General features: G+C 33.3%; 1 protein-coding gene and 1 pseudogene across 1 annotated transcript; both read right to left on the bottom strand.

The window, feature by feature from the left end:
* Positions 1-9,153: 9,153 nt before the first annotated feature.
* On the bottom strand, positions 9,154-10,259 carry LOC124897643 (protein LEAD-SENSITIVE 1-like). Its single transcript, XM_047410732.1, has one exon. The coding sequence runs from the start codon at positions 10,146-10,148 to the stop codon at positions 9,414-9,416; it is 735 nt and encodes a 244-aa protein (XP_047266688.1). The 5' UTR covers positions 10,149-10,259; the 3' UTR covers positions 9,154-9,413.
* Positions 10,260-10,266: 7 nt separating this feature from the next.
* LOC107869155 lies at positions 10,267-13,114 on the bottom strand (annotated as a pseudogene).
* Positions 13,115-13,581: the final 467 nt, after the last annotated feature.

Raw genomic sequence — 13,581 nt, 5'->3', positions numbered from 1 at the left:
AAAACAAGTGTCTATGCTCCTATTTTTAAAGTTTTAGAAGGGGAATCTTAAAGCAACGTTATAATTACCTTGGTTTGACCTATATGTCTCAAGGTCAAGCCGTAAAATCTGGTAGGTTGCCTACAATATTACAACTCTAGGATTCGGCCATTTTCTTGAATTTGATATAAACGCGAGATGCTTCGTCCATCAAATTATTATTTTCTTAAAAGTTACACTTTACCTATATTTATATTAACATATTTGACTTTGCCAAAACATACAAAGACCAATAGACCACATTGGAATTTGGCAAACTTTGAGGCATTTTTTACCATTACATTGAGTTGGAATCTCACTAACTAGCCTAACACTAGTCTACCCTTTTTATGACCTAACAAAAATCCATTATTAAATAGTACTTCCTCCATTTATTTTTATGTGTTATTTTTTCTATTTTAAATCTAATATAATATTTATTTAGTTTATACAATTAATGAAGAATTTACATATTTTTATTCATTTTATCCTTAATATTAAATACAATCATTATTTAATAAATTTTTCAAAGTATTAAATTTATTATATTCAAAAGATAATACAGTAAAAGTATCCCTGTCATTTACTGCTTCTTAATCTCTATGTCGTGTCCAGTGGCGAAGCTACATATAAGGTAGGGGGTTCATTCGAACCTTCTTCAACGGAAAATTGTATTATATATACATGATTAAAATTATTTTTATGAATATAAAGTAGATGTCGAACTCTTTCGGTTAGTTTGTATATTCACGTATAAACTCCTTAATGTCAATCTTAACTTCATCGTATCAATAGAAAAATAGATAAGTAAAAATGCACGAAGCAAGTACCAAGTAAAGAAAGTTGTCTATGGCCAGCATATTCAGTACCATATGGTACAATAAACTTTAGACCTTTCACATATTGTGGGGAATACAAAGATTTTTGTGAAAGATATTCAAAGATTTGGACCAACAACCCTCCCAATATTTCATGGTTAAAAAAATACATTTTAATAATAATAAGTAGTGTTGTGTGAAGTAGGTGTCAACCGACAAGTGATTCAAAATTAATAAACAATTCTCTAATCGACACAGGAGATTCAAGATTTAAAGTTTATGATCAATTCTAGATAGAGATAAACTTTCAGTATTTTTTTGAACTGTGACTATAGTTTCTACGATATACTCCAACTTTACAAGAGTTCTATTACCTTTCTGAACTCAATTTTAGCGTAGTTTTGTCCCTCTTTTGTGTTAATGTGACACCTTTATTACATAAAATGAAACTTATATCAAAGATGTCATGTCAGCTGAAAGACTGAAACTCATGTCAAAGGTGTCATGTCAGCTAAAAAGGCGGACAAAAGGTGCCATATAAGTCAAAAAGATTGATAAAAATACGTTAAAATTTACTTCAAAAGAGTAATAGGACTCTCGTGAAGTTGGAATGTATCGTAGGAAATTTGGTCATAATTAGAAGGTAGTGGACGCTTTACTATTCTAGATATTAAAATTCACAAATTATCAATAGTAGATTTCTCAATAAAGATATAAAATGTTGGTTCAAAGTTGTAGTTTTATCGAATCCATATTATTTTATTGAAAATCGTTATTTTAATTAACAATAAAATTCGTCAAAAGGGATTAAAGACAAGTGGATTAATATGGTCGATTAGGTTCAATTTCCTTTAACTAAACCAACAAAGTAAAAATCGAGTACAAGAATACAGATTGCTCAAAAGAAAGAAAAAAATAATAGAATGAAGAAGGTCGACAGCCTTCTTGATTAAAACCCTAAATAAACAACATTAGTAATATTCCCAGAGAGAGTAGTCCATGCCCTCTTTTTAGGGGATGACATTAGGGAGGTGCGGATTTTAGGCTATGCGAGATGGTATGAGTTTTAGATTATGTGGGTGCGGAGAGGATTGAAGTAAGTTTTTTTAAAATGATTTCGGGCGAGGCGGGAGAGGATTGAAGTAAGTTTTTTTAAAATGATTTCGGGCGAGGCGGGTTGTGAGTATATGCGGGTTTAAACAACAACAAAAAGAAGAAGGTAAAAGTCAGTATTATTCTCGTAAATCTACTTAAAATTATATGTATTCTTTACTTAAAATTTTATGTTACTTAAAACAACATGTATAACACTACGAATAAATAATTTTATAACTTTTTTTTTTAAATCGGTAAAATAATTTTATAACTCAAAATATCAAAAAAAAGTTTAAACATTTTTTCTTATTAAATCACTTTGCCGTGCATAACTTATTTAATTTATCTGTAGCAAGAATTTAATTAAATAATCAGATAAACTGATTGATCTCTAATTGTAATTTCTTGATTCATCTTCACGAAAATATGATATGTCACCATTGTTTGTACACCTGATACTTCTCTAACAATTTCTTAGTGAAAATGATATAATAAAAATAGATTGTTACTACTTCCTAGTTGCAGATTTGAAAATATTATGATTTCCAATTGAACAATATTGTGCGGGTGTGCGTGAATATAAGTATGGGGTAGGTTTATGCGGGTTTAAAGGTGGTGTGAGATGATTTTTAAATTTGCAAGTTAAAAAAAATCCGCACTACATCCACCCGTCCCGCCCTATTGCCACCTCTACCTCTTTTCTTCTGAGGCGGCTCTTTTATAGGTCAAAAAGTCCATCTTACACGTAAGTGTGAAATGACTACATGCTAGTTCTAAAAAGGCTACCTAGTAGCACATGTGTGTGATGGCATAGGACTCGAGGCTGATTGGGGGCAATCTCGAGATTTTCTCAAGCTAAAGTAAAAAGGGTCAATGTCTCAACATTTTTGATTCAACCATGTGTCATAGTCTGATTTGTCCGTCTTGAGAGAATAATTTTTACCCGATACACATCTCATGTAAGCTTGGTGCACCCATCTAATGCACTATTCTCTTGTTATATATGTGGTTCGAGTAATGGACTACGACAATATATATAATTATTATATGCAATCAAATTTCTAATAAAAAAATAGACTTTATGACTTCAACTCGTCATGACCTTCTAATTACATACGACAACTTTTATTATTGTGCTAATTAAAGCTCTCTTTCAGCAATTGAAAATTAATAATAAAGACTAACCCGATACACTAAACTCCCATTATGTACGGGGTTAGTGAATTTAATTAGTACCAGAACCTCACCCTTGATGAAAAGTAAAGAAATCTCTCTCTCTATATAAATTTAATTAGGTTGATTTAGGGGGTAAAAATACGAGATAGGAAACTGGATTCATCCATTCACTCGAAACTGCTTGGTTTCGGTTTCCACTTTTCGTAAGTGAGAACGAGTTTTTTCGAGTTGTTCAATAGCCCCTCCACACAGTTCTTCTGAATTTCGAATAATTTTCAAAATCCTCTGTTTTCAATTATCTATTAAATCACTTAATGAAAGTGGATTATTTTTTCATGCCTTTCCAAAATTCTATAATCCCTTTCCGAACCAAACATGAATCTTTCGATTCATTTGGCTCTCACGCTCAATGAGATATAATCGACTATCTTGAATTTGTTATACGTAGTTTTACTTTATAATCATTTTTTAAATAAAAAGTTATACGTATGTGTATGACTTGAACTCGTGACTTTCAAATCGCTAGATGTCGATTACTCTAACTATTGCATGAAGACTAGGTTTCATTAGTTATTGAAAATTAATGTTACATACCAAATTCAAGTATCTCCCCAACACTAGGCTTGTAGGAATATTTTCTAAGCTAAGTAAGAAATTAAATGAAAAGAGGACTAAGTTAGCTTGGTATATTAGGTTGCCTACAACATGTAATTTGGTACAACAAACTAAAACACTAACAATTAATGCAATTTATTTTTTTGTGGTATTAATTATTTGAAATTTGCCCTATAAATTCGATGTTGAACTCTAATAATGTCTCATCATATAATAATAAAGGCTGAAATAAACCCTATATTTGTTTCTCTGTTTCAAAATTCTTGTCGTATGTTTTAGGAAAAATTATAGAAACTAGCATCCTTAAGACTATAATTACAATAAATAGCAACACTTTTTCAAAATTACAACTTATAGCAAAAGTAACAATATTTTACCCACTTCATAGTAATAGAAGAATATGTATTTTTAAGTTGTGCATATGTATTTATGAGTAATACATATATATTTGTATATGTATTTATATAGCAACATTTTACTTAAATACAAATACAATTTGCTATTTTTCGTAATTATAAAGCTGTTGCTATAAAAGTTATAATTAAGGTTACAGAGTTGCTATTTCTGAAATTTTCCCTATTTTTTATTTATACGTCTCTTAAAAAATTATGTATTAATTACAAAGGGTGTTTGACTATTTTATATTTATTTGATTATTGATTAAAGCATCTAGTACCCTCCTAAACTATGACCAAATTTGCTATGATACTCTCCAACTTCACGGAGATCCTATTAACCCCCTGAACTACATTTTAGCGTGTTTTTGTCATCCTTTTTAGCTGCCGTGACACCTTTTGTCAACCCTTTTAGCTAATGCGGTACCTTTGACATGGACCACATTTTATAAAATAAAAATATCATATCAACATAAAAGTGTGATAAAAATACGTTAAAATTGAGTTCAAGGGGTAATAAAACTCCCATGAAGTTAGAGCGTGTCGTAGCAACTTTGTCCATAGTTCGAAGATATTGAATGCTTATCTCTTGAATATTTACTCTATTTATTTATAATAATTAAGGTGGTTGTTATAGCTATTAAAAATAAAATAAAAAATAATTAATTTTATCTCAAACTTCTAAATAATAAATATTATAAGTACAGGTGACAAACATTTTGAAACAGAAAGACTAGTAGAAATTTATTTCATGACTTAAATAAAGGACAATACCACCAAAGGTCAAATCTATGGGACTGTTAATTGAGGAATAATTAGTGACATTATAAGGTTGTTGAAAATCTCACATCAAATAAATGAATATATATATTTAAAAGTAATTGTAGAATATTAGGCATATAAACATTCTTTTCATTTGTACTTTTGACTTTTCATAGATCTATCTATATGTTATCACATGGGAGATATTTAATTATTTATTTATATCAAGCAGATTTCACTCAGCAAGTTATTATTTGATTATGATATAAATAACAATGCATGATAGTTAGAAATAAGCTCGTTTCTAAATACTTCGACCACCTAAAAATAAAATCAGGATCAAAATTTGAAGTTTATACTCTACACTGTTGTCGATCTCATAGCTCCTCTTTAATATTGGGTGCATAATTAAATATTTGTATACATTTAATTAATTTTCTAAATAAGTATATACAAGGTCGTATGAGCAAAAGATTTAGTTAATTAATATTCATTTTTATTTTAAAAAACAGTTAATTAATATTCAGTTTAGATTGAATTTGGTAGTTTAATCATATAATTAGATATATCAATTAATGGCTAAAATTTCAAAATCTTTCTAAGCTTGTGTTTATACAGTAATTAATAACTAATGATGTTTGAGAAATGGTTAACAAAGGTTTAAGGTTAATTAAAAAAGAAGGGTCATAATCAAAATCATAATCTTGAAAGATTATGAAATTTTTTGCTATATTATACTGTCTTTTTTTATCAAATAGACTAAACTTTTTTTGTTTCAAATGTTAAAAGACTATCATTTAAATTTAGAAGTGCATTTTGCTCCATTTCCAACATAATCATTATCTACAAAAAAGGTATACTTTATATTGAGTTTAATTTTTATTCAATGTCAACGTAAAATAAAACTTACTCCCAAGTTAGTTTAAAAAATATAATTTGAATATATATAGTGTAAGTAATCATTACACCATCAGATATTTTTCCATATTATATAACATATAATTGGTTTTATTTTATACTACAAGTGTTATCTCATGTTACTTTAAGGTAGCTTGTCTACAGGTGTTATCTCATGTTACTTTAAGTTGGCTTGTCTATAAATATTTTTTGAATGATCTAATTGTGTAAAATATAAATATTAACTGTGCCTATAATTTATAAATGGGACTTATTATATTATATTGTCAGTGCAACGAGTTTGTATACCATAATACTATCATTTTTACTTATTATAGTAGATAATTGATATATCTTGCTTTTAAAATTATAAATTTACACATAAATATCTTTTGAGTGACTTAATAATGTAAAAAGTAATTTATCAGATAGTGTATATATACTTTAAACTCTAAAAATATATATAAAAAAACACCTAAAATATTACTTTTTCGCGAGTTTCACACCTCAACTGTGCATTATTCCTTTTACCGACATAAACTATCACTATTTATATATTAATAAAATACACATCAAAATTGACTAGGCAAAATATTTGAAAATAATCCTCAAAAAATGTATGGGACCTAATTAGTTTGTCCATAAAAATTAATCCACATGACATATACAATGAGTGTTTGAGCTAATTAATTTAATTATTACACACACCTCAAAGCTCATTAGGTCTAATATTAAGATGTAAAAATGTAGTCCTATCAAGTATATATTACTCTTGAGATGTAATAGTTGAATTGTTAAAGTCCTTAATTATACACGTATTACATTCATACTAATTTGTATTAGATATTATATTAATTACATAATGTCAGTGATAGACTCAAAATTTAAGGATCGTGGATCAGGGGCAGAGCTACTTTATAATTAGGGATGACAAAAAATTATATACACGATTAAAATTATTTTTTATGATATTGAATCCCCTTCGACTAGTTTCTGTGCTTAATTTTTTCGATTTTGAACCTCCCTAGCGAAAATTTTGGCTCCGCCACTGCCGTGGATGTTCGGGGAGGTTCGAATACACATATTGACACATAAAGCTTTAAAGTTCTACTTGAAAATCAAAACACCCAGTTATCTTCCTGATTCAAACGGTGCTTTTATTCAATCCTATATCAAATTTTAAGCATTACTTCTATAATTATACTTAATATGCGTGAAGTGGAATTTAATTAACTGATGTCGAAGCATCAAATATTTGCACCTAAGTCTGCTATATTGCAAGAGACTTCATAGAGTAAACATAATCTTAGACAAAAATAACATGAGATATGATTGATGATTCAATTTGTCTCCCAAAAATAAAAGATTTGACTTTTTTTAATTGACAAAGATTTTGTTGTTTGGTGAGATTAAGGTTTTTAATTTGGATATGTAATAATTAATTGTTAATGATGATGATTAAAAACATGTGTGTCTTGGTTTTCTAGACAACCTCTAGGCAAGACTTTCTCCAATGTTTTTTGTAATTCTATTTGTCTACCAAAAGGAAAAAAGATTGATAAAATGTAATCTTTTTGTTTGGACATTGTTATATATTATATTGGACCACATAATTTATTCCAATTATTGCCTCATGCATTTTTGTTTAAATTCATATTTCATTGTTGGGAACTTTTTAGTGTAAATCATTATGCTAAAAATTCTTCTATAGAACTTTTTTGCTTTTTCCTGTCTTAGTATTTATCTAAAAAGAATTGAAAGCATTAGAATAACTGATAAAGTTATTGTTATGTGACTTGGAGGTCACGAGTTCAAATCGTGAAAATAGCCTCTTGTAAAATTGTAAGGCAAGACTGCGTACGGTAAACCCTCATGGTTCGACCCTTTTCGGACCCTGTAGAAGTGCATCGAGTTGTCTTTCTTAGTATCTCGTCAACAAAAATGATTAAACTTGCCAAAATAATAACTATGTGATCTGGAGGTCACAAGTTTAGATCGTGAAAATAACCTGTTGAAGAATTTTAAGGTAAAACTACTTACAGTAAACCCTTGTGGTTGACCCAAGCTTTTTAGACCCGCACATAGCGAGAATTTTAGTCCATCGGGTTGTTTTTCTTGGTATCTCGTCTGAAAAACAAAAAAGTTGAACTTGCCAAAAGCATAACTATGATGTACTCGACATAATTGTTAAACCTAAAATTGAGTTATTAGGTCAATCGGTCAAATTATTGAGAATGATGTCATAAAAAAAAACAGTCTGGTGCACTAAAGCTCCTGCTATGTGCAGGCTCGAGAAAGGGCCCCATCATAAGTGTGTATTGTACGCAATCTTGTATTGCATTTCTGCCAGAGACTATTTCCAAGACTTGAACTCGTGACCTCCTGGTGACATGGCAGCAACTTTACCAGTTACTCTAAGGCTCCCCTTCAAATGTCGTAAAGGACGTAATCAAGTTTTTTGTGCAACCTCGTATATATTCACAGCAGTTATTAGACGAAACTTTTTAATTTTTTATCTAAAAGATTATAATTACTCTGTTCCAAATAACTAACTATGTTGTTATATTTAGAACACTTATTGATGAACAATAAATTTGTTTGATAGAAAGTATGTGTAGAGTGGTATGTAATCAGGTGAATCCAAATGGATACAGTACTAATGGGATAAGGATCAAATTTTCCCATGAACTATATAAAAGGTTCAAATTATCTTATTAAAGTTTGGATAGCCAAACTCGAAATAGAAAAAATGAATGCTATTTTACATTGGATTTTCAACATAAATACTTTTATAATTGGTGAATTGAACTGAACTCTCATAGGTTGATTTCTCATATATGACCACTCAACTAATACTTATTAAAGTCATTTTTCTATTGATTTTGTTGCTGTAATATATCAGAAGTTACAGTTGAAAAATAAAATGAACAAAATTTAAACAAATAATTTAATTCAAGCAAATGTGGGAATATTTCGCGCTCTTTAAGGAGATTCAATCCCGTTGTAGCAAAACTTTTTACCGATCCAACGGTAATCTTCTTGACTTATCCTCTCCAGGATACAACAACTCAATTACAATGTATAACTCAACAAACTTTGGATAAAAATTGAGTCCAAAGCTTCTCAAAAAAGAACACCTCCCTTCAACTAAATAAACTTTCTTTTACCCTCAACGGGAAACTTTTCAAACGAATCTGAATTATTCGGGTTCAAAGTAGGACTTCTCGATGTGAATCAGGATTAGTTGGGCCTCAAAATTATCGACACGTAACCAAAAAATTCCTGTTGCAAATTATATATATATATGCATCATGCATGATAGTAATTAAAGATGCCAATAGAAAGTAAAAAAATGATCACATAAGCAAGGTGTTTAACAGTAATAATAACTTCATAAAACGTAAATTCAAAACTTCCGGTGGTTTTACTCTCGAGAGCAATGAGGTTTACACGTAAACATCCTGTGTTCTTTACGTTTGTTTCTTACTTTTGTCTTTTAACTGTAGAACCAAGTGACGAACCTGGTTCTTATTACTGCGGTGAACTCGTATAAGCCTTTCAATAAGGTTATTCGATGTCTATGAAACAGATACTATTAGTTCATAAAAAACAGTCCAATTTGATGAGTAATGCAGGTTCAGACGCTTGCATCAACAAACTCCTCTACAGGTATTTTCTTCAAGTCCTCGCGAACTCCAACATCCGAAAGATACCTGTAAACACAGTAAGACATTCCCGCGAAAAGAACTGGAAAACCAGAGAAAGTAATGCCTATCGGTAGCACTCCTGGACCTCCAAAGGCGCTTGCTGCTCTGAGTAAGATGTAACCGGCCCAAGCGGAGTGTAGTGTTGAAACCACTGGCGCTTTAGCTGCTGCAGAGAGTGCTGCTACCTGACCACTAGCCCCGCGGCCACCAGTTCCAAAGTGCAGATTATAACCTGTCTTGCAATAGATCGCGAAGTCCTCACAGTTGTTCTTGAAAAGCTTGTAATTTCCAAAACTGTTATTCGCCGGAAGAGTTTCAGCACGGTGGATGACATCCTCGGAGGAATCAGTAGTGGCAAGAGTGCATGTTCCTCGCATTTGTGCATAAAAGACGCCTTTTGAGACACCATACTTAAAGCGGTATAGTTTACCATCAGAGAGGAAGCACTTCAGGCATGTAGAGATGACCCCGGCATTCCTAGGACGATCACCACATATTGGACATTGAGATTCAGAGCTATGACAGGTAGATGAGCTGAAGATGATACCATCGAGGGCTGTTCCTGTTTCTACCTCCTGACCAGCAGCCGGGTTGAAATGGATCACTATGTCACGACTAACATATATACCTGTGAAAAAGGATATATCAGTTAATTCACGGAACATGTATGCCACATTTGCTTTTCTAACAGATTGATAGAAAGGGTATACACTTCTATTTTTCGTTGCTCATCAACATACAATATATAATTAGAAAAATCTGATGATGAAACAAGCACCGGAAATATAACATGTAATATAATTCAAAAAAGAGTAAGCGACTGGTCATGTTACTCCTCCGATATTCCTATCAACATAAAAGGACAACTTGGTGCACTAAAGCTCCCGCTATGCAAAGGGTCTGGGGAAGGGCCCGATCACTAGAGTCTATTGCACGTAGCCTTACCTTGCATTTCTGTCAGAGGTTGTTTCAAAGCTTGAACCGGTGACCTCCTGACCTGGTCACATGGCAACGACTTTACCAATTATTCCTATCTTTTGTTAAGTACAGTCTTGGGAAGCCTGATAGCATCTTCGTGTGATCATGCTTTAATTCTCATACATGATCTCTTTATGTAACTATCTCAATAAAACATGAGTCTTGCTCTCCTCTCGTAATATACCCAACAATACACGGGGGTCTTGCTCTTCTCTCTGTTGGTTGGGTACGTGAACTTTCACTTTATTGGTGAGAGTTTGAATCCCCGCCTTGTAATTCTTTTCCCATTTCTCCTTCTCCTTCCCCGACCCTAATTCTTCTTCTTTTCTTAAAAAAATCAATAATTGTTTCATACTATGTCTCAACATGGCCAAACTTGCTTCAACAAGTCGATATAGGACCTTCTATCACTCTCCAAATGATCTACCAAGCGAGACAAAGGGACTACTTCAACTTGACAAGCGTCAAGTTTCGTCAATGAGAAAGAGATATCAAAAGTGTAATTTCTTTGTTAACTTATTTTTTGTCTTTGGAAAGGAATTTATATAGGCTACTTCCTTTCCTAGATTGCTTGACAATCTCTTTTGTAGACTAGAGGCAAGGTTCATTGCAAGTTTTTTGCTTATCTATATCACGCTGTAGGAGTCAAGCCAAACCCTCCACACAATAGGCTTAATTGAAAAGAAAAAACTTAAAAAACAAAGTGAGAGATCTATGGTGATGGTGATCTTGTTCTTTTGTCTAGTAGTCTTGTCCTCAGCAGAAACATTCAAGATACCATCGGCATCAATGTCAAAGCACACTGTGATCTGAGGAATACCCCGGGGAGCAGGACGAATACCAGCGAGCTCAAATTTACCAAGCAAGTTGTTTTCCCTGGTCCTAGTTCTCTCACCTTCATAGACCTTGATCATTACACCTGGCTGGTTGTCCGACCAGGTTGGGAAGACCCGCTCTTTCTTCGTCGGGATAGTGGTGTTTCTGGGGATCAACACTGTCATGACACCGCCGTGAGTTTCTAGACCAAGCGAAAGAGGGGTAACGTCCAAAACCAACAGGTCTTTCACCTTCTTGTTACCTTCACCACTCAAAATTGCAGCTTGTACAGCAGCACCATAAGCAACAGCCTCGTCAGGGTTAATGTTCTTGTAGAGCTCCTTCCCTTTGAAGAAATCTCGCAGGAGTTGCTGAACCTTGGGAATCCTAGTGGAGCCACCAACAATTACAACATCATGGATATAGCTCTTGCCCATCTTAGCATCTCTCAAACACTTTTCAACCGGTTCCATACACTTCCCGAATAGATCCATGTTAAGTTCTTCAAATCTAGCACGGGTAATGGTGGAATAGAAATCGATACCCTCATAGAGATGATCGATCTCAATTGTGGTCTGAGCAGTGGATGAAAGCGTCCTCTTCGCCCTCTCACAAGCAGTTCTCAACCATCTAAGTGCCCTAGGATTACCACCGATATCCTTCTTGTTCTTCCTCTTGAATTCCGAAACAAAGTGATCGACCATCCTGTTGTCGAAGTCCTCACCTCCAAGATGAGTGTCTCCAGCAGTAGCCTTAGCATCAAAGATACCTTCATTAATGGTGAGGAGAGATACATCGAAGGTACCACCACCGAGATCGAAGATCAACACATTCTTCTCACCAACACTAGTTGCTTTCTCATCCAAACCATAAGCAATGGCAGCTGCTGTTGGCTCGTTGATAATACGCATCACATTCAGACCAGCGATAACACCAGCATCCTTGGTGGCCAGACGCTGAGAGTCGTTAAAGTAGGCTGGCACGGTAACCACAGCATTCTTGACAGTGGAACCCAAGAAAGCTTCAACAATCTCCCTCATCTTAACGAGCACCATAGACGATATTTCCTCAGCAGCAAACTGCCTCTCCTCACCCTTGTAGTTAACAACAATCATCGGCTTATCACCATGTCCAGAAATGACCTTAAATGGCCAGTGCTTAATGTCACTCCGCACTGAGGCATCGCTGAATCTCCAATCGATTGACCTTTTTGCATCAAAAATAGTGTTGATCAGGTTAATAGAGACCTGGTTCTTAGCAGCATCACGAATGAGACGTTCAGAGTCGGTGAACCCAACATAAGATGGCGTCGTTCTGTTACCTTGATCATTAGCTATTATTTCAACACGATCATATTGCCAAATGGCAACACAAGAGTTGTGGTTCCAAGATCAATACCGATAGCCGGACCTTCAACTTTTCCAGCCATATCTATCTACTGTATCTCCTCTCGCCGCTCACCTAACACAAATAAATGGCAGTAAACAACAGACACAAAAAGAAGGTTAATGGGGTATTCAAAGGTTCATTAACCATTGCCATTAGTACTAGCACATGTTAAGACTTCTCTATAAGACCATTAACATCATTCACATTGTAAGTATTTTCCACAACATCTAGTCTGCGACCGAGAGCCAGGTCAATGATCCTCTTTCCAATCTCTTACTTACTCTCTTGTGCGATTAACTGGCTAGCCACAACGAAAGAATATGAAAAAATTGGAGAACATTTCCTATCGAACATGCCTTTAGACTACTTCAGACATATTCAACAGTTATATGATTGGAGTTCATTCGTTTTGGTATGATTTCGATTAATGGGGTATGCAAAGGTTCATTAACCAGTGCCACTAGTACTAGCACATGTTTAGACTTTTTACGAGCCCATTCACATTGGACGTGAACATGAGAAAATTGAAGAATATTTCATACTGAATACACCCTAAGACTACCTGAGAAAAATGGTGATAATGAGTAAGTTTCTCGTGAACTTCAACGGATCTTCCTAGATGCTTTCACCTAGGAAGAATTTAAATTTTATTTTTAAAAGTGACTTCAGCTACATATGGATTGTAACACCCCGCATTTTCGAGTTAGAAATCGAACCGTCGTTCCTACGTGCGAAGCTCAAATTTCATGGTTTATATTTAAATTCATGTGCCATGATCCTTCTCCTAGTATATTAAGTGATTATGAGGTGAAAAGTGTTCATAAAAATCATTTAGAGCAAAGTTGAGCTAAGAGTCATTCATTCATCCAAAGTTGGATATTCGATACTACAATGGTCTACTTTGAACGTGTATAA

This window comes from Capsicum annuum, chromosome 4 (genome assembly GCF_002878395.1).
Source record: "Capsicum annuum cultivar UCD-10X-F1 chromosome 4, UCD10Xv1.1, whole genome shotgun sequence".
Lineage (NCBI taxonomy): Eukaryota > Viridiplantae > Streptophyta > Magnoliopsida > Solanales > Solanaceae > Capsicum > Capsicum annuum.
The sequence above is the reverse complement of the archived record's forward strand: the minus strand, read 5'-3'. Positions and strand labels throughout refer to the sequence as shown.